The sequence below is a fragment of the Urocitellus parryii genome, chromosome 5 (genome assembly GCF_045843805.1).
Source record: "Urocitellus parryii isolate mUroPar1 chromosome 5, mUroPar1.hap1, whole genome shotgun sequence".
In the NCBI taxonomy this organism is placed as follows: domain Eukaryota; kingdom Metazoa; phylum Chordata; class Mammalia; order Rodentia; family Sciuridae; genus Urocitellus; species Urocitellus parryii.
This window is the reverse complement of record NC_135535.1, coordinates 15775445-15800383: the sequence shown is the minus strand read 5'-3', so window position 1 is coordinate 15800383 and position 24939 is coordinate 15775445. Positions and strand designations below refer to the sequence as shown.

The window sequence follows — 24939 nt, the reverse complement described above, 5'->3', positions numbered from 1 at the left end:
GGAACTCAAGGTTTCATACGATGGTCCTCTGACTTCTGGAGCCAGGAAGCCTACCAAGCCCACGGCAGCCTACCAAGAAAATTCATCTAGACTACAAGTTCCGCCATGGTCAACGAGGTGGTCAGAATTGGGTCACTGGGATTCCTGGTTTGCACAATGGAGGGCTTTTTTGTTCACTTGTCTTTTCTTAAACTCTTCCTGGATGTTGTCGGGCATGCCCAAGAAGAACCACGGCCAACAGGGCCACACACCACCAACAACAGACTCCATGGAAGACGGAAGGAAGGGAAAGCGAGGGTAGAGGCTCCCACGGAAGAGGAGAAGCCGAAGAGTGGCTAAGGTCATTCATTCCTGCTAAGACTGTCCACGCTGTGCGGGTTCCCCATCACAAATCCTAGGAAGGAGGGGACCTGGCCAGCATACAGACAGGCTTTGAAGGAAGAGGGGACTCAAGGGCACCACACTGGCCTGGCCACTGGACTCCACAGTCCTTCCACAACCATCCAGATATCATTCCCTGACTTTCTCTGTCCCCCTCTAGAGCTCTTCTCTCCTTCCCCCAATCTCTTGCAAGCACCCACGCTCACTGGCACAATCCTGAACCCAGAGGGTCTCCGCAAATTAATCAGAACCTCCCACGTCTACCCCAGGCTGGAGCAAGGGCTCTCGAACCCGATGAAGGGAACTTCTGAAAACAGTACGCGTCCCCAATTCCAACAGCCACAAGGTCAAAATCCCTAGGTGCGGACAGCCTCAGTTTCCCCCCTGGAAGCCCCAGCAGAGGACTTTGCGTGGGGGGAGGAGGGTGGTCTTACCCCCAACCACCTGGCCAAGGTGGAAAAGCCAGGCCTATCTTCATCGTGGCCTCCGGATTTGGCCACCGCTTGACCCATCACCTCCAGCTCAGCCATTCTGAGGACAGTCTTGTCAACTCTAAATTCTAGCCCTCCTCACTGAGTTAGGGGCCTGGTCATGGAGCTGGGCTATGTGGGGTCAAAACCAGCTCTGCCACTCACCCACCGGGTCCCGTGGGCATCTGACTTGGCGTTTTCTGTGCTTTTGTGTCTTCATTGGCTAAAACAAAGACTCTGTTTCGTGTCGTCCTTGTGAGGATGGCGGCGGCACAGAGCAGGCAGCAAGAATCCAAAGTATTGCCACCGTCAGGCAGCACGTCTTAGTTTGAGCAAGCGAACAAATGAGGACGTGCTGGACCAGAGCCAGGAGCACGGATCTGCAGGGGCAGAATCCACACCTGAGACTGCACTGGGGCCCTCGAGGTGGATGGGCGCCCACAGAAGGAAGGGGGAAATGGCAAAGATGGTGAGCCAGGGTGCACAGATGTCAAAGGACTGGCGTGGCCCACCCCAGAGGCCGAGGTAAAGGCAGGCCTAGCTCCTTAACCAGGAACCTGCTTCAATCCCCAGTCCTGTCCAAACCACAGGTGTCCATCCCAGGGCCTCAGTGCCGTCTACAGCACAGATATCAACCCGTCAGATAAGCCCACTGTCAGGAATCAGGGAGGCCCGGGGGAAGCACAAATCCCCCTAATCAAGAATCTCAGACTTTCTAATGAAGTGATAGGTCATCAGATCCCATCTCCCCTTTTAATTCCCAAATCCCTGTTGTGCCTGGTCCCTGTGGAGGCCCCTCTCAGGTATTCTGTGAACCTCCTAAATACATGCTTGTCCTCTTCCTAAGCAAATCAGGCCTGCCACCCAGTCCATTTCAGAATACCCTTTATTAAATGCAATCTTTTTTTTTTTTTTTTTTTTGCTTTAAAAATGAGCTTCAAGTACAAGTGGTATTATTTAAGGCACTAGAAAATATTGAATTCCAGGAAACCCAGGAGGGTGAGGCTGGACAGCCAGGGAGTAGCATTAGTTTGGGGTTATTTTATTTCTAATCTCCGGCCCCTAGAAAAATGACTTGGGTGTAATCAAATGAAAACAATGAAAATAATACACTGGAAGGTCAAATAGCTAACTTAATAGGAAACTCATTAGAGACGTGGCTGGACAGACTCAGAGCTGCTGAAGAGCTGGTTCCTACGACGAGAAGTGAAGAGAGCTCTGTGGGGCTAACAGGGGCGAGTCTTTAACGTGGGTCCAGTTGCAGGACGTCATGTGGGACTTGGGAATCTGGCAGCAGAGCTTGAGAGTGCTCCAATGCTCAGCCATTCGCCATGGGTTCCAAAGAGTAAACATAATAAGCACGATACACCACCTTGCCAAGTTCAACAAACTGTTTCATGGGGCTCTGGGTCCCTGATGAGGGCAGCAACCCAATGGCCAAGTGAACCCAGGCCCAGAGGTATCACTCCCTGCTCCTTGGTGGCCGCTGCCAGACATGTGTGCTTCTCTGGAATTCGCTCATGACAAATGATCAGACCAAGACAAGTTTCTAGAACAGGGCTCCTCCTTTCCCCTAGCTCTCGGGATTAAGTCCATATTTCTTGGTCGGGCCAATTAAGTTGAAATCCACAGGGATGAGGCCCAGGCATCAGCATCTCTTACAAACTCCTCATGAAATTCCCAAGTTCATCCGGCACCCGAGAATCACAAATCTGGATGATCTGGCCCCAGCCTTCTCTCCTGCCACCTCCCAAGGGAACTTTCGGCTCTAGCCAGAAAGGACGACTCATGGACCCCAAAACATTTCATCAGGATTAACTGATACCATTTACTAATAATCCCAGCATTGTGCTTAGCAATTTTATTAGCTAGTTCATTTAATCCTGGAGTAGCCAGATAATGGCCCATTTTATAGACAAAGAGACAAAGCCTCAGAGGGCTTAGTTAAGCCTAAGCCTATTTGACTGGTAACTTATCTACTTGCCCTACTAGGTCAGTGCTTAAACACGAGTGCTCAATATAATATTTGCAAAACAAATGACTGAGTGAATGAATGAATGACTAAATAAGTGAATGAGCGAATGAGAGCGGTGGAGAGTATTCCTGACCACTGATCTTGTTCGAGCAACTTGACCATCCCCTGCCTTCCAAAGAGCCCACATCAGGACCTGCTTGCAAGTCTTTGCAAGGACCTGAACACCCCAGATTGCACAACGAAGCCTGCTTCCATTGTCAGCATTTCCAAATAACTGATGCAAGCAAAAGCCGCCTTGCTTTGCTCTCTGACTTTCTAAGGAGGGGTTTCTCTCTATGAGTGCATCAGAATGCTCTCCAAGGGCTGGGCCCACCCCTTGGGCTCCCACACCCAGAGATTCTGATTCAGGACATCGAGACCAGGCGCAGCTGATGTTGATGCTGCAGGACCTCTGTCCTTTGAGAATACTGTCCAAATGCAACCCCAGGCAGTTTACCAGGGTCCTGCCATTCTCAGGGGTGACTTTCCAAGAGCAGGGCCTGGCACAGCAGCACCTTCTGACTCCTAGACCTCTGCTGGATCCTGAGGACCTATCTTACACAAGCACCTTAACAAGCACAGGTTAGGGGGCCTGTGGCACACAGTAGGTGCTATGGCTCCTCGACAGAGCCTGTCTCTTGATTTCTCCTCTGCTCTTATGGATTTTTAGAGCAGAAATTTTCAACAGGAAACAAGAGTGATCTCTATCTCCTTCCAGAAGAATCTACCACAATCAAAGGAGGCACAGAGAACTGGAAAGAGCATATTTTAATTGCATTTCTACAAAGATAGAAGAAACTTTTCACTGATAGTAAATGCATCCAAAGTGCCTAGGAATTCCGAGACTCCTTCAGAATACAGACTCACACCTTCTCACGGGCAGCATGTGTAAGGCTCCCAGGGCAGGTGGGCGAGGGCATGAAGTTGACCAAAGGAGGCATATCTGTTTGTCTGCTTCATTTTTTTTTTTTCTCAGTTTGAGAAACTCTTCCAACAAAGAGAGTGAGCACAGCTAATAAATGCCAAATAGGCTTCCTACCGGGTCCCGGAAGCCAGGACCACCCTTACTTCAGATAGGAGAAGTGAGGAAAGGATCACCCAGTTGCAGCCTATCACAAAGCAAACAGTCAATTAGAGACATAATCTCTCAGGGCCAGGAAGAGATTTCCAGAAACCAAGACCACGGGTAGACAAGTGAAGCCGCCGCCCCTCCCCTCCCCGCTTTGCTCTTATATGCAGGGCTGTTAGCGGATGGGATTCGCAGTGTCCCTAAAGCGCTGGGCAGCAGAGATGTTCCCTTGGATCTTCTAAGGTTTCAAAGGGGAAATGTGTGAGACAATGTGTCTTTGATGTTTAAACTCTGTCCTGAAATCAGAACCTCAGGCAAAACCATTTTTATCTCTTCCATCCCAGGCAACCAAGTCGAAGGCTCTGGAGGGCACTTCCTTTGCGCTGTTTTTTTTTTCATATTGTCAATTACCTCCCTGCTGAGGGAGCGGAATTTCTTTGAAGGGAACCAGGGTCCACCCCAGAGACGATGCTGAGACTTCTTTTTTTCCTCCTGATGAGGGTACCCTAGCACACCGCAGAGGGTGTATGTCTACCCTCTCCTGTTTACTTAGCATTATGAGCCGGTTACGGTTGGTGTCCACCCCGAGTTGACAAATCGGAGGGTTAATCACCTTCACCCCTGGGTCTGCTTTGACAAAGACACAGTTTTTGAGATCCAGTGAGTGAGCAGAGTTGAATCAGTCAAGTCACGGGTTTGTTGAGCCTGCGGGTAATGAGAATGATACAGACAGAACTTACATGTTCTTGATGTTCCGCACTTTAGAAAACACTGAACCGATGAGTTTACGGGATGTAGACCACAAGGTTCTTCCTGAGATATCGGCAGAAATGTTTTCTAAAATACTTACAAAGCTAGGCTTAATGCTCCAGATACATGAGACAGCAACCTCTGTGCAGATCAGGGCTCTCTGCATCACAGGCTCTAGGACAATACTTTTCTCTGATGGGGAATCACTGTTAATATCAGGGGCACAGGCTTCAGACCATCGCTCCCCAGATTCAACAACCCGATCCACCACTTATTAATTGGTTAACTTTGGAAAACGAATTTGCCTTTAAGCCTAACTTTCCCTAAGACAGGAGTGTCAATAGTTCAAAGAGAAAAATATTAAACGTGACAACACATGCCACCTCCTAGCCCGCTCAATAGCTCTTCACTATTATTATTATTGTTTTTAAAGTGTAAATTTTTAAAAATGACACTTCCTTCTCAGAACCTTCTCAAAACCTTCTCGTAGCTTCCTATCATTCCTGGGGTTAAACCCACACACTTCTTTAGTTCCTGTGGCCAGGATCTGGCCCTCCCCAACCTCCTCTCTCCTGCACCCCTCCTCACCCTCTGCCTCCCCTCACAGGTCCTGTGTCCTTTCTACCAACCCAATCTCCTTCCCTCCTCTGAGCATCTGCACCATGCCTTTCCCTTTGAGGGGAAGGACCAGCTCTCCCAAGGCTTAGACCCTGCTTCACTCAGGACTCAGCTCACATCAGATGCTCAAAAATCACTTGGTTCAAAAATCAATCCGAAAGACCTCTCCTCACCACCTTATCCATTCACCTCGAAGACTTCCTGTCTCCCCTCCCTGAATATCAGCTCCAAGAAAGATGGGAATTTGTTTTACTTGCCTTTATATCCCCAATGCCTAGACTAGGGCCTGGCACACAGTAGGCATTTTTGAATAATGGATTACTTTCTTCTCTGGAGCTCATATTCTAACATCACTGGTTGGTACCGCCTTTCCCTCATGAAAACCCACAGTTCTTAACTATAAGGGTTAGGCGTGCCAATGTTGTGTGTGTGTGTGTGTGTGTGTTAATTATAAAGGTCCTTACTGAAGAGAAACTGTAAAGTTCTTTAATAGCTTCTATTCACTTGGCTAATGTTCAAACAGCCACTTAGGTGCTTGGCATGGATTTCCACTAAGCAAATTAATGCATTACTGCGCTCAGCTTGGGCTCTTGAGGGACCTGTCACCAAGCAGGCTCCGAGTGAAGGTTCCCTCGGCTCTATGAGTGACGGGGAGACCAGCACACAAGCTCATAGACTCGGGTCCCAGCACCACTGTGGCTACCACCCTTGCCCCTGCCACACCCAGGTCTGCACAAAGGGCCGGGAGGCAGGACGGAAAAGGCCAGGCAGGACTGGCGGCAGAGCCAGCAGGGCAAGGCCAAGGTCGGCTGGGAGTCAGGCAACAGGCTGCCGGGGACTCCCAGTGTGATGGGCTGACCTGGTCCCCCCTCCAAATACCTCAGTCTTCAGGACCTCCAGTCCTCAGAAGGGGACTCTGCTTGAAGGCAGAGTCTGCACAGGGATGATTCAGTCAGAATGAGGTCCTCAGAGGCAGGGGCCCAAGCACACAACCTGTGACAATCTACCAGTGTCCTTGACAAGAGGGAGATGCTGTGAAGATAGGAGAAGGCAGACATCTACCAGCCAAGCACAGCCGAGCAGCAGCTCTCCTCTCGGGCCGATCTTGGGACCCAGGCAGCCGAGCAGCTCAAGTCACGGGGCTGGGGGTGTGGGGTCACAGGCAGAGGTGTGAGAGCTGGATCGCGGCCTTGGCGAGCGCCTGCTCCTAACCCCCAGGGAAGGGAGGGGAGCTGCCCTCCTCCACAATTATTTAGTGGATGTGGGAGAAACAGAACTTGCGTGGGAGAAGGGAAAGGGAACAGAACAGAAACCAGAAATCTCTAAGAAACTAACATTTAAATCCCTGGGAGTTTTCTGAACAACGACAAAAAAAAAAAAAAAAAAAAAAACACACACCTTTTATTCGGATGGTCCTTGCAGGTCATGGAAGACTTGAAAGCTATGAGTTCTTTTTAACCAGTTTGAGACCAGGAATCCCTTTAGGACTCTGGGTAAAAGCTCTGTGCCTCCTGCCCAGGAAAAAGGTGAACCCACGCACATAACACACAAAACATCATATGCTAGCACCATCCAAAGAACTTTCTGCAATGATGGAATGTTCTAGATCTACACTGTCCAACATGGTTGCCACTAGTCACAGGAGGCTACTGAGCTCTTGAAATGTGATGATCGTAGGGCCTCAGGATGATCTTCCTTTAGCTTAGCAGTGTCTGTGTCATGCTATTTAACGCTATCAACAGCTCTACGACAGGGATAGAGGGGTCGTTCCCATTTTATGGGTGTGGTTGCTGAGGACCACCATCTTGCCCAAGGCCTTACATCTGGTCCACGGTGCAGGATCTGAACCTGAAACCCGAGCCCGACCAAAGTGCAAACCCCAGCTCTTCTGATTCCCTGAAACCTGCTTGAAGGGTTTTACAAAACCAGACCCACCCTCCTTCCTGAGGCCTCAAAAGAAATTATTTCAAGTCACCAAAATGACTTCAATTCACACGGGGGCCCATCTTTATAAAGTTATAAAGCAAGGGCTTCTCAAAGTTTCCAGCAGGGAGAGGGAGGGGCTGGACTGAGGCCAATCCAGCCTTGGTAATAGAATGTTCTTCTACTAAGGTTCCTCTGTGGCCTTCCCTTTGGCAAGGGGATGGTTTCCTGTTCTCCATTCATCCTGTCTGGTTCCCAAGGAGGGCACAGGGCTGCTCCAGAAGTCAGGCTTCCCCACGCCAGGCCTCCAGTACCACAGCCGGCCTCCATACCACTGCTGGCCTCCCCAACAAAGAACCTGGAGGCTTCGCGCTGCAAGAAGGCTACCTCTGCCCTCCTGATACAGGGGTTCCTGCATTAAGCCAAGAAGTCTCAAAACACACAGAGCTCACAGAGTGCAGGACCCACCCGGGCCCCAGGCTTCTGTGGTAACCAGGCCACACAGAGCAAAAACCCTCAGAATGTATACACCCGCGCTCATTTTCTATCTCCACTCACTTCTAACTGCACTCATTCACCAGGCATATGCTACCCAGGCAAAGCTACTCAAGTTGGCTTTGCAAATTCTTCAGCAAAAATCTCTCTTTCAGGACCCAGTAGAGATGCCACACAGCTCCACCAAAACTTGTCACATGACACTTTTTTCTGTCCTGCCTGATTGCTTCTTGAGTAGGAGATCCATATCAAATTCATCTTTAAATCTGCAACCTCACCCACAGGGAGCGTAACAGGAAGTAGACACTCGAAAGACCAATGGTTCTCAAACTTGTTAAAGCAGAGACTGCCTGGTCCCACCCCCCACTGTTTCCCCTTCAGCAGGTCTCAGGTAAGGCCTGAGAATATGCATTTCTCATCATCTCAAGCGATGCTGACGCAGCTGGCCCAGGGAACACACTTTGAGAATCACTGCAAGAGATGTTTGTGGAATGAATATATGATTGAATGAAAATCTCCCTAAAAAATGCTATCACTCGGGGCTCCAAAAAATGAGCTATTGAAAGATCAGGATAAAACATATTATCAACATTGACTTCTAGATAAAAAACATAAATAGAAGCAGCAGAAAAAAATAATGGCAAAAAAAGATCAAGGAACCAGATGAAAATTTTAAGGTTACCATCTAGTTTTTAGCCCTACCTGATAACTACTTATCATCAAACCAGAAATTAAAAATATGTTCTTTTTCTGTCTCCACCACAAAATAAAAAACATTCTGAGGAAACACTTTGACTCAATATGTTCAAGATTAGGAATTTTTCATAAGAAAATAATCACAAGTGAAAGTGAAAATAATGCACAGCAGGGACAATAAAACTCTGTCCATAACATTCAGAAATTTGGAACAACTTAAATGGTTGGCAAAAGGAATCAGATTCAATAAATTGTGGTATGTCCCTAAATGGAATATTATAAAGCCTTTTAAAATGTCCTTACAGGGAATATTTATTGACATAGGAAGAAACGTGATATAACAAATGAAAAAAAGGTAAGCTAAAAAATGGTATAAACAATATAACTTTGGATAAAAACTACATACAGTTGATACACAGAAAAACAGATTTAAAATGTAGACACAGAGTTATTTACTAAACTGGAAGTTAGAACAAAATTATTATTATTATTATTATTTTGTTTTTGGTTTTGTTTTTTTTTTACATTTTACTTGTAGCAAGGATTACAATCAAACTCCACTCATTGGGTCAGAACGGAGTGTTCGTGAAAAACTTGCCCCTCACGTAGCACACTACCTACACGTACGAGTTTAGAATAAAATTATTTTTAAAATTTTAACATTTATCCTTTGAGCATTTCTGTAATAAACACATGTTGCTTGTGTAATTTCTTTACCGGATATTAAAAAAAAAAAAATGATAGGCTGTGGGAGGTTTATACTTTCCATTTCTTCCCGGAAAGGACCACAGGGTCGAACTGAAGCTCGGGCTTTTTACAGGCCTTCCCCCAGCCTGCTCTTGTGTAAACACCAACCACAATCTGGACTCCACTTCTGCAGCATCTGGGACACCGATCCTCTTCCCCGGTGCTTCCTGGACCGGCTCTAGGTTCATTCGTAACTCCAACAGCCCAACTTGGGAAAAAACTCTTCATGCCACCAGCAAAACCATCGGCTCTGGAGAAGGACAGTGCAGATGTGTCCGCCTTTCCTGGTCACCCAGCAAACTGCCATTTTTCAGAAACCGTGGCCCTCTTACAGACCGGTTTTCAAATAAGGTGGGTTGCCTAGCAACAGCCAAAGAACTGGGAAGATGGAAAAAAGGTGCCTGCCAGGGATGTTTTATGACCAAAATGAGCTGCCCTGCGTGTGTCTGGTTGCGTTCAAGGTAACCAAATAAAAGATAACAGCCGACTATTTTTGCATCATGAAATACTTGGCTCCGGCCCAGAAGGGCAATTACCTAAAAGTCTTGGCGGCCCCCATGGTATGAGAAATGGTAACTGATACGGGAGTGAAAAAAAAAAAAAAAAGAAAGGAAGAAACCACTGACCTTCATAAATACTGATGATATGAGGATGGTTGAGGGATGACATTATCTCAATCTCCCGTCTGATGTGAACCATGTCTTGTTCATCCTTAATTTTGTCCTTACGAATGGATTTTATAGCAACCTATAAAGTCAGGAAATGAAATGTTATTCAGAGAACTAAACAGATGCAAATCAGCCATTGGGGGAGTTTGGAAAATAAATACAGATGTTACTTGTTGGCAGAACTGACAATCACCAAAACAAAGCTTCGAAATACCCCCCTATCAGGTTTTCCATTTCTAGAAGAAACACCCTTCTCCAGGCAACAGAAAACATCAGGTTTGAACTGCCTAGGGTCTGGGATCAGGAGTTTTTTTGTTGTTGTTGTTGTTTGTTTTGTTTTTGTTTTTTTCATAAAGCAGACGCTGCTTAACGTGGACCCATGCATTTGGTGTAGGAATCCGGGTTCTTTGAAAAGAGAAGAAAGGCAAGCTTGGTTTACAGGGTACTGATTCAAAAAAATCACTATTCCAAGGCCAATCTGGAGGTCAGTCCTGCCTCAAACTTTGGGGTCTCAACACTCCAGCCTGTGCTGTGTTTATGCACTTGCTCAGAAGCAAGATCCTTCCTATGTCCCTCCTCTAGCCCAAGCATCTCCAGTTGCACGTGGTGTGACAAATGGGCTCCTCAAGGGACAAATCAGGATGAGACAAAGAGAGTGACAGCTAGTCTCCCTGCCCAGCCCCAGTCCATTCCAAAAGCCTTCTGCCAATGTAGTCTGCAAATCCAAACTGCAGAGAGCTGCCAAGGGCCAAGGCACAGAATGATCACTCAAAAGAAGCAAATAAATCAAAAGGCATTAAAAACAGGAATCTAGTAAGGGAAAAATACATTTACCAATGGATTCATCTCTGCTCATACACATGCTGGTTGGTCATGTAATCCACCATGGCTCTAAGGGAGCAAAAATACACAGCAGAGGGGACCCATGGGGAACAAGGAAGCCCGCCACCAATCTACTACCCCATCCCAAAGCCTCCTTAGCTCCCTCTTGTGACCTCAAAGCTCACCTGTAGCACCCATCCCTCTGATTTACAAAGGGATGGAGCTATTGGAAGGAAAGAAGGAAGGAAGGAAGGAAGGAAGGAAGGAAGGAAGGAAGGAAGGAAGGAAGGAAGGAAGGAAGGAAGGACCCCTTTCTATGAGCAGCTGCAGCTAAACCTTGACTATCCCAGGGTTGAGACCACAGGTCCAGCACAGCAGGAATGGATTCATATCTGGGAACATCTGTAACTTTCGACAGGGGCTAGCTCTCCACCAAGCGCTTGAAACCAAACACTCCTCAACTGTAGTCTGTCCATCCGTGACTCCACGAGAACTGGGAAGCTGCAAGTCCGACCTGCAGCTCCCTGCACTGTGTGCGAACCGTCCCTTCCCTGTAACTAAGGCAGGGTCTGGGTCTCTTCTGGACCCTGGAGTAGCAGAGATCTTATTCACCACTTGCTTTATCGCCAGTCCTTACCCTGTGAACTTGGGACGTAGTAGACCTGAGAAAACCCTTAGTGCAGGCAGAGAGCAAGGGAAGGAGAGGAGAGGAGAAAGGAGGAAGTGGGGTTCATGTGGATAGTGAAATTGGGGCAAAAAGAGAAGGGACCCCCCCCCCGTAAACTACTACTGCCAAGACAGGCATGCCAGCAAGATGATTTCGGATTCCTCTGCCGTCCTAGCTACAAGGGCAATCAAGGCATGGAAAAAGCACACATGAAGCCCAGGACACCCTGCTGGGACCCAGGGGAGGCACCATCCTGGCTGGACCCCGTGGCTGGCTCAGGGAGCTGCAGAGACATGAATGAGCCGTCGGGCTTAAAGGTCCCTTTTCACGACGGTGCCAGGCTCAGCGCTACCCCAGGCCCTCATCAGAGCCCCATTCAGCATGCAGCAAGAAAAGCCGCCTCTGCTGACGTCAAACGTGAAGACATGACTGGAAGGCTTTATTTTGTCTGAGTGAGGCCTGCATCCTGGGAGTTTGCTCTTGGAGGAAGCAGACAGTGAACACACACAGGCTGGGGAGGATGTGGGTGGCTGCTGGACCAACTCCGACATTCCTCCATAAACTAAAGATGGGCCAAGGGTAGAAACCACCCCCTTTGATTATGCAGCAAGCTGAACTTGGCCTCCAGGAGGCCCTATTGTCAAATTACAATAAGAATAAATTCTTTCACCATCCAGGGTCAGGGGAGGGTAGCGACATTCTAGCGGTAAGAAAATGAGCCCACTGTCAATTCCCCGCTGACGGTGGAGAGCGAGGGGTGATGGTCTCACGGTGCAATTACCCGGGAGATGCTTCTAGCTGGGTATGAAAAGGAAAGTGCCCACATTCTAATCAAATCCCACTCAGCACTGCGGTCACTAAAAGGGCTCCATAAATGTTAATAACCACAGCGGCCGACCCGCCACAAAAGCTGCCCTCTCCCTACAACGAAAACGTCAGAGGGCTCATTCTGCTCCCCTTTCAAAGGGGTAGTTGTAGCCTAGGAAGAGACCAATGGTAGAAAGCCACTTAGAACCCTGCCACGGCCAAGGCTGGAGGGAAAAGACTTGGTTCACTCCCAAGAGCCATGCATGACCCACCTGAGGGCAGCCAGCCAGGAGTGGCAAACCAAGGACACAGTGACAAATCCTAACAGCCAGCCTGACATTAAGCACCTGACCTGTGACAGGCGTTGCAAACACTGTGATCTTTGCATCCTTTGTCATTCAAGGTTCATCCTCCTGCCACCTCCCCACGGCCCCTCCTGACCCCTCTCACCCCACGGCCCTCTAACTGCATCCTTCCCATTCTATCTTCTTTAGAGCATTTGACACCAGTTAAAATTACCTTTCTTCTCTGTGTGTTTGCAGCATATGGAGCCTGTTTCTGCGGGACCAGAGAGCTAACAAAGGTTCAGACACGTTCAGAGGGTTGGAAGGCGATCTGCAAATGTAGCTCCTGCTTCACAGAACCGAGGGATAAACCGAGCCAGCACACTGAGAGGCAGTACAGCCTAATGGCTAGGACTATGGCTCTGAGTGCTGGCTAACTAAAACCATTCTCTAGCTCTAGGACCTTGGGCAGGTTACACAACCTCTCCGTGCACCCGTTTTCCTCATTCATCAAGTAAACAGCAACAGGGCCTGCCTCACTGATCCCTGTGGGGACTGCAGGCCAGGTGCTTAAGAACAAGCCTGGGCCAGGGTTCATTTTTTGACCTAGGGGGGAGTGTCCCTTCCTTTCTTCCTTTCCTCCTCCTCATTCCTCAAGGGACAGCAAGTGGAAGTCTTAGGCACAGAGACCACATTCATTCCCCAAGTTCATAAAGGACAAGCCGATCTCGGTCCTCTGTCTTTAAACAGCACCCTCCTCGGAAACAGCAGGAAGCTCTGAACGGCTGGACCACGACGGGCACCATGACCCATGAGGCCCAGGCCAGGCTGGAGGGAGAGCAGCCCCAGGACCATCTCCCCCCATCCCCTTCTGACTGCTGCCCCTTCAGGTAAACGGGGAAACAGAGGGTCAAGAGCCTGTCCCAAGACACCCACTCAGCCTCGACAGTCAGGGACGGGGCACCACTTGCTCCCTGTGAGCACCCGCCTTGTGCCAGACACACCCTCCATGGAGGGAGCAGTTTGTCTCAGCCCCAGCCCTCCAGGTGGGAGACGGGGGAGAGGCCAGGGCCCTTTTGTGCAATAAGCACAAATGGCCGGGGGCTACCACAGAAAGGTGCAGACGCCCGCACAGTGGAGGAAACCCCGCTCCCGTTTTCCCACTCTCACATCTACAAAGAAAAACGGAAGTAAGGAAAGGGCTCAGCAGGAAGAGATTACCAAATGTCTGAAATCCCGCCCCACCCCAAAACCATCCACCTCGTTCCCACACACAGCCAGGCTGCGGCAGGGAGGCAGGTGTTGGAGCCCGAGCGGCGCGGCGGCCACTTCCATAAATGTTCCCAAGTCTAGACGGCACCGTGTGCCTTATAAAAGGGTCTGCTTTTAAATAAGGCCACCCTATAGTTTAATGTTTCAACCTTACGCAGCGGCAGGGCTGGCTGCGGCCCTGTGAATCAGCCCCTGGTGCCGCCGGCTTCAGAGGCACACTTGGCCCGGCCAGTGCCCACCTCTTGTTAACCGAAACCAGCCCAGCCTCCTCTGCGGGGTTGGCAGACTTTCCCTTTGTGAATGATCCCCCAAACCCACCTGCTCGGCAGCCTCCAGGGCACTCTCTCCCACAGTGGCTGCTGTGCACGTGGGGCAGGGGCAGGGGAAGCAGGGGCCAGGGTCAAGGCTCAGACTTGTCCTGGCTGGTGGCTTCTGGCAAGCCCAAACCTCGCAGGCCTCAGTTTCCCACAAAACCCAGGGTTTACTACTCCCTACGTGGCGACGGCAGCAAACGCAGGTGAGAATGAAAACCCAGCCCACGGCCCTCCCCCACCACCTCCCTCACTGCCACATGGCAGGCAGCGGCAGACAATAATCTAGAACTCTCCGATAGGAGGTCCCTGGGAGGATGGTTAAAATGCAGATCCTGAGGCCAGGGGTGTGCGGTGGGGCCAAGGATCCTACATCTCCAGCAAGCTCCCAGGTGCTGCCAGCCGTGCTGGCCCAGGTCCCACTTTGAGGAACGTGTCAACGGGTAGAGTCCGTGACTATATCCTTAGCATCAGTGATAACTGATACTCAGCATGTGTTCGCTGTAGGCAGATAGACCTCATTCCCTTGAGTCCTAACTACAGCCTCATTTTACAGGTGAGAAAACCGAGGCACGGAGAAAACAACACCGCTGCAAGTCAACTGGGGAGCTGAGAGTTGAGGGCCGGAGGCTAAGCCCAGAGAACACGGCCTCCTGAGGCAACGATACAGGTGGAACGGACAGTAACCACGGCAGGTGACAGGAGTCCCCAGAAGGATCCAAAAGGGCTCCCAAAGCCCAGTGAGACTTGGACTTCCTCCAAGCCCAAGCCCGTGAAGTGGTTTTGTTTTTGTTTTTGTTTTGCAGGGCCTGACGACCCGGAAGGCAGGGCTGGGGACAGGCACCGCCGCAGGAAACACGGTCATAAACACGGCATTAGCCTCACTTAGTGAGAACACGCCTGCGCTCTAATCCCAGCAACACGCACTGGCAGCCTCCCTACCATTCACAAGGTGTGACCTCACTCCCGGCCACATTCCACCACCACGCTGCAGGGCACCGAGTCAGAGGCAGCCGGGGAATCTGTTCTTACCAAGGGCCCAGAGGCCACTTGCAGGGGGTGGCGGGCAGCCATGTCCAGCTGGAGGCTGGGAGTGCGGGGTTCCTGCTCTCCTCTGGGAGCTGGGCAGAGTCTGGGGCGAGGCATCGCTGCACATGGGCCACGCTACGGCTGTTACTCAGAAAGCCTCTGCCTGGATCACCACGGCGATGCCACCCAGAAGGCTGTGTTGCAACCAAAGACCCTAATTAATTCAATGACCCTCCGCTCTCTGGGGAGGAGCCTGGCCAACTCAGGACAACACCGCAGCAACCTGCCAGGACACAACAGGCCCCACGGGGCCCACGCCAGCTCCACCGGGGGGCTCACGGCTCCTCTCTTCCTCCCTGGCCTGTTGATTCACGTTGTTACCTGGATGTTTTTACAGACCGGAGCAGGTTGGAAGCCAAAGTTGTATGAACAGGCTCAGAGGCGAGGCACCCCGGGCCAGGGAGCAGCTCTGCCTTCAAAGAGGGGCACCCACCATCGGCCACCAGCTGCCCTTTCATCTTGTCAGAGGTTCTGATAAACATCCTTCACCATAACCCACTTCTCAATCCTCTGTTTCCCAAAACTCCCATAAAAGAGATGATGGTTCCTCCGATGAGGCAGATTTTTCTCCTGCCATGAAAAATGTGTTCTATTTCCAGATTTAAATAGCAAAGCCGATTTGCATTTGACCGGGGCCAGGGCCTGCTCAGGAGCCAGGACACCTCACTCCCTAGTACTCCCCCCACCCCAGCCTGTCCCCGCCAAGCACTGCACAGAGAGCGTCCTTACTGAGGAAGGGAACTAATGAGGAAGAACTCTGAGGACAGATTTACACTCCCTGTATGGCACCGGGAGATAGTGACCACAGCTGAGCAGGGAGGACCCAGGGAAAAGAAGGCCAGCTGAAAGTTAGTGCCAGGTGAATACCTAAACAGAGCAGCCAGCCAGCCCGAGGACAGTCAGACTCTGGAGAGTGCTCTGTCGAAGTGTGGGCAGCGGGTCACCTGAGTGCAGTGAATGGAGGTGGTGGGGGCTCGGGGAAGACCTGGCATGCTGAGGTTTGAGAACCGCCACCTTAAACCAAAGTCGGCGTGCCCCTGCCAGCTCCTACCATCCTGCAACTTAAATAAGACAGTCACATTGCACACTCAGTGACTAATGCAACTGACGCACTGCCACCGATACAGAGGGCTCAGTGACCAGGATTAACTGACCCCTGTCAAATGGTAAGTTTGCTTCCAATAAATACTTCCCTGGTCGTAGCCCCGAGGCCTGGGAAGCCACTGGGACGGGTTACGTCACAGTCTGCACACCACTGGGAATGTGCAAAGGCCCCCGGTAACACATGAGATGCTAACACGGGCGGCGTCCGACTCCCAGGCTCCAAACCCAAGGCTGCTGAGCTAGGGCTGGGATTGCCAAGCGGCTGTTTATTTTTAGCCTTGCACATTTCCAAAAGCCAAACTCAACACCAGATCAGAATTCCAAGTGCAACTGCTTTTCTTCCAGGTTACAATTGTCCCAAAGAGGGAAGGAAAGGGATGAGCCAGGGGCTGAGGTTACTTCTAAGCTGGCCCCGGATCCCTCTGCTACTGCTCTTCAGCAAGGCAGCACAAGGCAGCGCGACTAGTACTTATGGACCTCGGAACCCAGCAGAGTCCTGGCCAGAACCGCTCTGAACCCTGGTGTCAGCACTTGTCCTATCAGCAATCACAGCAACTTGGAGGAGGGACCTGCTCCAAGGAGACGTCCACAGCTAATCAAGACACAGGCTTAGTTTCCCCATCTGCAAGTGAGGATGACAGCGGCACGCCCTCCGGTTATTATCCTGCGGCACCACACCAGGACTGACCTGGGGGTCCTATCAGACTGTGTATGTGACACTGCAGAAGGCTCACAGGAACCATGGCAGAAGTCATAATCAGCATCGTAATCAGAGCAGACATTAGAGCTGCGTGGATTACAACGCTCCACTCCCACCTCCTCATTGGGCAAATGAGGAAACTGAGTCCCGGGGAGGTTAAAGGATAGGCCCAAGTTCACCAAATTAACAGCCATGCTGCAATTGTAACAAGACAGCCTACAGGAGCCCTGACCGACCCCATGCTAAACCACAGTTCGCAGTGGGACGGAAGCCACCACAAAAGGGTTATTAACATTTATATGTGAGGCAGTCCCCGAACTGCTGCATTATTAATAAACCCAGACGGACAGCGACAGATACTTCTCAGTGTGCTGGCAAATTATGACATGTCTCACAGCATGGCACACGATTTCACCTCCACACAAGACCCCAGGGGCTGTCCCCACACTGCAAGCCACCACGCTGTTTTCAGCCCAGTTCAGTCCAAACCTCGCTCCAGTATCTGAAGCCTGACTTTGCTATCACACATGAATGAGCATACTCGGGAGGGTTCTGTCCCATTATTTCTTAATTTGTTGCAAATACTGCTTTTACATATTAACTTCAGGCTGCAACTGGATCGCTGACCTGGGGAACAATGAGCAAGGGACACAAAAGACCTAAGAAGCCAAATGAGGTTTCCAAAGGGAAAGGTAATAAGTCTGTTGGATTTAGCAGGTCTAGGTGGGAGGAACAAAGAAATCGATTTTTTTTTTTTAATTTCTTAAGCTGGTGAAATATAACAGGTAAAAACAGAGGCAAGGCTTTGCATTTTATTTCGTGTTTTCACCACGGATGATTTTGCAGATGAGTGAAAGGGATTTGTCAGAAGTTATTTTTATCCTGACGGAATTCCTTCTGCTTGGAAAACTGATGAACAGCCACGAGGCATGTCAGAGCGGGGGAGCGGTGGCAGAGCTGCAGTGTCTGTCACCCGGGGCCTCTGGGATCTCAGTCATCTCCCCTGCGCAGCAGCACCTCACTCCTTGCAAGGGAGGCTCTCATTGCTCATTATTCAGAGAGTTAACAGGTTCCCTGCTCCACGGCCCCACTGCCTCGATGCTGGTCAGCAGCCTAATTAGGGTTCCACAAACCTGCCCAGGGTGCCTCTTGCAGGAGTGTCTCTGGCTACAAATGATGACAGCCTGACCCCCAGGGAGGTCCCCAGTCCTGGGTGGGCATTTCTTGCTGCCCCATCAGCCAGGTGATATGCATCCAGTATTCAATACTCGATCCCGACTCCAGAGGAGACTGGGAAGGGATCTGCAGCCCTCACGGGGACCCAAGGCACAGCCAGGGGGGAATGTGTCCATGTCCCTGGACATGCACACGTGCGTGGCATTTCCTCTGCCAGAATCCCTCCACACTCTGTCATCGCAGCTAACTTTTTGAGCTGACGGAATCCTCTGCATCCATCTCCCGGGACAGGGTCCACCCTGTAACAAGTCTCCGGGATGCACGCCTGGGTCCGCTCTCTTTGCCTCGCTTACCTTTATTTGCAGCTTTATTTGCGCAGAGGCGATCGCTGCTTCTCCTTCACCACGGCTCCCCTAGGGCCAAGTGGTGTCTAGAGCACAGCATATGCAAGACTTGGTGCTGAACTTGGGGCGGTTGGGGGAACTCAGGCAAACCATGGCGTACGTGCAGAGGGGGCCTCCTCAGAAGCCCCCATTTCCACCCCTGCGTCTCCTAAAGGAGACTCATTTCTAACCAGAACTGGGTCTCACTTTGCTCCATTGTTAACTCCCCCTCCCACTGTCAAGGCAATGTCGTGTATGTGATGTGTCCCACCCCCGGTCTCCTGCTCCTTTGACATACTTCACACTACTCAGTCCTTCTTGCCAGGAAATGGGCCTGTGACTATTTCACTGGATCAGTACTAATCAAAATGCCATCTTTGGGACTCACTCAGATGCAATTTTTACAACTTCCTCTCCCTCCACAACGGTGCCATATTACCCTCCACAACGGTGCCATATTAAATTATCATGAGGTTTCTGCCTTTTGGGGTAGAGGGGTCATGATGCACCAAAGGAACAGGAAGACGAGCCATGTCCTCTGCCAAATAATGTTCACATCTACAATATATTTACCAGTCACTGTCTGTGCTACTTAAAAGGCAGTCATACATAACCTAGCAAAAGCGAAGGTTACTCATGGTCAGCGTCCCAGAGGTAGCAGGCATCTGTCACCGCCTTGTCCCCTCTGAGTCCTCAATATCTGGGAGAGAATCTGGCACAACAGTGGACTTGCAATCAGCATGGACTGAGTTTAATTGAATTCAGCCTCAAGCACATCATAAGCCTTCATTTTTATAAGCCCTAATCCTTTCTTACACCTCCACCCACTACTAACAGCCTGGCCCAGTAACTACAAATTGCTGAGGTCAGAAAACGCTCCCAGATACTCCTCTGACTCACGTTGCTTCTGCACATGTAGATGCAGTACCGTGTGGTATAAATGATCCCCCCAACATACAGGATGCCATTCCACTTGATTCCACTCCCCCCACCACTCCACAAGACAGGCTACTTATCCTGCAGGAGAGGAAAACGGAACCCAAGTTCCCACAGATTATAAACACAAAGCCCAAGTTTCAACCCAGGCACTTGGAGTCTGTGGCCAAAGCTGCTTCCCTGGGCCACACCTGGTTCCATATTTGGTCAAACCGATGGAATCACTGGGTGACACCTTGGCATGGTGCCTCTTCCTTTCTCTGGAGTGTAAGCCTTGGGAAAACTAGCTCAGATATTGGATCGTTCATGTGCCGTGGAAGAGCCGGTGGAGGAGCTAATCAGAACAATTCGAGCTGGCGGCTAAACGAGGACACTCCTTCCTGGATCACGCATTGCTCGATGGTGATCCTTCATAGGAACCCTTCCCTTACAACAAAACTGTCCAATGCAGCAACCACGGGCCAGAAACATCCCAGGGGAACCCCGCCAAGCTGTTTTCTGATGTACCATACACACAAATACCCATATTCCCCAGATGTTCTCCATGTAAAACATTTGGTTTGAGACATTGCTCTTATTTCCCCCAAAACTCTTAACATTTGTTTAATGGACTCGTACAGTTCAGCTAAAACATCCTGGAGCAGAACTCTGAAGCCAGCCCGTCTCTAATGTGAACATCCCATCTGCAGAAAAGACGAAGAAGTAAATAAGACAGTCCTTCCCAAGATTTATGCTCCCTGCATCTTTAAGCAGGTCATAAAATGAAAGCTATGCACAGATAATAATGCAAGCTGCTTTCAAGTGTGTTTCTGAGTCCATCTCGGTATTAATCTAAGACCGATGTTCCAGCAGATGCTGGGTCTGGAATGCTAAAGAGGGGGCAAAATTTGGCTTCTGACTCCCCATCCCCCACCAAAAAAAAAAAAAAAAAATCTGTCACTTGAGTGACACAGATGATTGAGATAAAGGTAGGTTGGTTTTTTTTTTTTCTGATTTCAGTCCTCAAACCTAGAAATAGCTCCTTTATTTCAAAACCACATACCTATAACCCACAATCCAAAACACAAGGAACAGGTAGGAAAATAGGAAAAGCCCTTGACCTTGAGTCATGAAACCAAGCTCAGCCACATGCTAACTGTCTGACACTGGCCACTCCTGTTCCCCACAAGGAGAGTGATCCTGTTACTCAAGAAAACAGAACTTCTCTGGATTGGCTCTCAGAACCTGTTCAGCTCTCAAGACAGTATAGGAAAAAGTTTAGCCCTAAAAAAGGCACCCAAAAAATGCCACAGAATCCACATACTAAGTCCCTGCAGATGGTCACTCATTGTTTTCCTACCAAAACAATTTGAAAAAGCTTAGTCACAGCAAATCTGTAGAGAAGCTGGAAAAACAGAACAAGAAACAGTCTCACTGACAGAATCAAGGCATGAGCACTAACTTCACCTTTAATCTTACATTTTTCTGTCTCTTGAGTGTCCAGCATGAAGCCTGTGTTAGTTTTGCTATAAGGAAAGGAAAATTTTTACCTTCTAAAAGGATCAAAAAAGAAATACACATTGATGAGGGAGAAGACAGACAAACTATAAATTGCAAACATGCAGATTCCCAAACACAGTACTGAGGACCATTTAGGAGAATTCACCAGAAGACACCAAGAAAAGGGACTTTGTTTTAACAAGGCAAGAAAGAAAGGTTTCCTTAAGAAATGCCTACAGTTTCTTTTTTTTTTGGGGGGGTGGGGTGGGGGTGTCCCAGGGATTGAACTCAGGGGCACTTACCCACTGACCAGATCCCCAGTCCTATTTTGTATTTTATTTAGAGACAGGGTCTCACTGAGTTGCTTAGTGCCTCACTAAGTTGCAGAGGCTGGTTTTGAACTCCCAATCCTCCTGCCTCAGCCTCTGCCCGGAGCTGCTGGGATTACAGGTGTGCACCACTATGCATGGCTACAGTTTCTAAAAGGTTTGGTTCATTGGCTCATTGGTTCATAAATAAACACTCATGAGCTGTGATCACCTGCAAATATATATTTACAGCTTTCTCTTAACTTTTTAGTGTTTCCACTTAACCAAAACATCAGGATGAACCAATATCCTCCATTCCCCTGACTAAAGCTCATGGCAGACCGAACGTGGGGAGACTGTTACGGTACTCTCTGCTTTCCCTGCACCCTTCCCTTCAGTAGTCCAGCCCCCACCCCATCCCAGGCAACCTAACTGCCTCCAATATGGCGGCCACTACGCTCTCAAAACACCTCATCCTCCAACAAGGCCAAAAAGGGTGCCAAAACTGTAAATGTCCCTTGTTAGATAGGATTCAACACCAATGTTAGACTTATGTTTAGGTCCAGTACTGCCAAGAGAAAATAAAGTGCACAAGATGACACAGAAAATGCCCAGAAAGGTGCCCAACATGAGCACTCCACATGGGTCCAAAGTGCTCGCTGTTCTTGTGATTTTTGTTATTACTGTGGAGAAGCAGACCTTCTGCAGAGACATGTGGAAGAACACCCCCAGAAGGCCCTCCAACCACGAGGACGATGTCAGAGGGCAAAGTGAGAAGGGGGTGGGGAGAAAGGAAGCAGCTGTCGCCTCTACCGAGAGGCCATTTCAGGTCACCTCACTAAAAGAAGTCCCTCCAAATGTACTTCTATAGCCCCCAGGGAATCGATTCTGCAGGATGGAATTATTTCCCTGAAATAAACAGAGAGACAAAGGTCACCACAACTGGGGCCTAGAAAGAAAACAAGACAGCTGCTGATTTACGGGCAGCCTCTGATGCAAGAGAGCAAAAGGTCCCAGCCCCGGCCTGCAGGGACGGCTCTGGACAACCAGTCCTCTCTGGAGAAGGCTACTGGGGCCAGAGCAGGGGAGGCTCACCTTCCCAGGAGCGAGGCCCCAGCCCAACCAGAAATGGATGGAGACATGGTCAGCGTGGATGGAGACACGGTCAGCGTGGATGGAGACACGGTCAGCGTGGATGGAGACGTGCCACAGCCAAGGGCTCTCGACTCCAGTGTGCATTACAGGGACCTAGGGGGCTGCTTGAAAATACTGATGCCTGGGCTCCTGCCCCCGATGGCCTCATTGAGTCCTCCCTCTGTCCAAGGTCCCACTCCTATGCTCAGTGAGGACTGAGACCCAGTGATGCCGCTGGAAAAGTCAACCGCAGGGGAGGCGGCCTTGAGGTTTTAAGGCTGGTGCCACCTCGCGGACTCGACACTCTTTCTGAGTGTTAATTTCTTGAACTGTAAAATGAAAACAAACTCAGGATCATCCGGGAGCAGCTTCCTGAAGCGCACCCTGAAAAAGACACGCACTCACGGGTCCACCTACCCCACCCTCCCATCGTCACTCTCTTCAAGTCCTGGCAGCTCCCAAGTCTAAGGGTGGTCCTGTCCTGCCTGTGGTTGAAAAAGGATGGGAAGGGGGCACAGCCCTCCTGCAAAGTGAGCAGGAACAAAAGCCCAACAGAATGGGCCATTGGACCCCTGCCACACACACACACAGAGTGCATGGGTGTGCACGCACACAGACACCTTAATGTGCACGCCCATAGACGCCCTAATGGAGCAAAAGGAGGGAAAATTCAGTCCTTAGGATTTGCTTGGCTTTTCCACTAATAGTGGCACTTTCTCGGGAGGTTCTTGCCTAGGCCTCCTTCCTGTCCACCCAATTCTGGTGTAGCCCACCTGGGAAATGCCCCTGAATGAATTAAGGACATTCCTTGAGACCAGAGATGGACATTTGAAGATCAACATAACTCATGATATGCACATGTGTGAATCCCTCAACAAGCATTTGATAAATACACCTGAACTTGACTCCAAGAAACTGGCAGAAAAGGCACACTGGGCATGCAGGAGGCAGGCAGCTGCTCCAAGTTCAGAGGGTGCGATCCGTCAATCCCAGCAGTTCAGGGTTCTACTCCCCTTTACAAGCGGTGTCCATGTGGACGAATGGTTTCCTCCTCCTTGCCTTACCCACCGGTCAAATGGGGGTAAGAACAGTGTGCAGCTCTCAGTGAGGAGGAACTCAGGTCAGTGACGAACATGCTTCGAACAAGCAGCACCTGGTGCACAAGTGCTCTGTATTCATAGCTGTTGTCGTTACTACGTGACAGGCTACCAGGAAACTGTGACCTGAAGGAAGTGGCTTGGGGTCTCCCAGATGAATGCTGCAGCTAGCTTCCCACTGTGGACCTCCCCCATCACTCACCTGAGCTACTTGGTTAAAATGCAGAAGACGCCAGGTGTCCTGAGTCCCACCCCAGCTCTGCTGAATCAGACTTTCCGGGGCGAGTGCCAAAGAAGATGCATTTTGGTAATAGGTGTACCTCCGAAATTCACTTGTCCCCCCAGATTTACGAGCCCTCGGGCTGGGTAGTCTCCTTGACTAGAGGACCCACGTCTGTCTGCTCCTCACGTATGGATGGAGCCTTGCACAGCAGAGGACACAGGTGCTCGACAATCGAGTTCAGAGTCGCCCAGTCATGGCTACTCTAAGAGTGTTCATTCCATTTTTCTGAAGGCCCACTGTGTGTCAGGCACATACAAAGACTGAATCAAACGACTGAGTTCATTCATTCACTCTAAAAATCACCATCAGGTGTATACAGCACCCATGCACTGCTCTGGACACGGCAACGTAACACCAGATGATGCTTAGAGATGCTTACAAGTAGCAGCGGGTGCTACAGGCTTAATAAAACAGGGTAAGGGGGAACCCCCTGTCTTCATCAAACTCAGCACCAACCGTGGCCACGCCCAACAAACCTTCCTACAATGACAAAAATGACCTGCTCTGCATTATCCAATGGCAGCCACTGCTGCGTAGACTACTGGGCACTTAAAATGTGGCCAATGCAACCACAGAACTGAAGTTTTTCATTTCATTGAATGGTAATTGATTTTAATAGCCCTGTGTGTCCCTCTTAGACAGGTCAAGGGGCAGGAGGAAAGATGAGAACTGGAAACCAAAACACAAGACATTGGTGCCACGAGCTGGACGTCCAGAGCTCCACGCGCTATCAAATGCCTCTCACCCAATTACCAGATGCCCTAACGTCCTCTGGCTCTGAGAATTGGAAGAACAAGGTCAGGTACAAGGCATTGTTCTTGGGCTGGAATTTTTATAGCCCATGATCAGTTGGAAGTGGTATGCAGGCCGGCCAAGCCCCAGGGACTGCAGCCCGAGAACACACCACCATCAGCAGAGCCCGGCCCCAGCTGCCAGAGAGATCTCTTTCTCCCCCCATCACTTGCTGATGGTCATTTTGTCCTTGGCTAGAATGTCCCACTGGGCCCGAGATACCGAGCAGATTTTATGAGATTTCTTCGCTTCAAGCATAAGTACGGATACAAGCCTCCTAAATTCCACCGGAAAATTGGTGGCTAATCCAAACATTTCATAAAATTAGAGCTCATTGTGGGGCTGAAAAGAATTCAGACTGTGCGGCCACCAGAGAAATGCTAAATATTTGTTATAATTTTTTCCTTCATGAGCTGTTTTAAGAAGCAACTGCTTTTTCTGCTTGAAGCAAAGAGGGGGGAAAA

The 24939-nt window shown here is 49.8% G+C and overlaps 1 protein-coding gene across 1 annotated transcript in view; it reads right to left on the bottom strand.

The window, feature by feature from the left end:
* Nucleotides 1-24939, bottom strand: part of Nuak1 (NUAK family kinase 1) — a 65269-nt gene that overhangs the window by 26017 nt on the left and 14313 nt on the right. The window contains exon 2 of the mRNA XM_026396732.2: nt 9790-9910. Coding sequence (XP_026252517.1) covers nt 9790-9910 — 121 coding nt within the window. The remainder of the gene's footprint in view (nt 1-9789; nt 9911-24939) is intronic.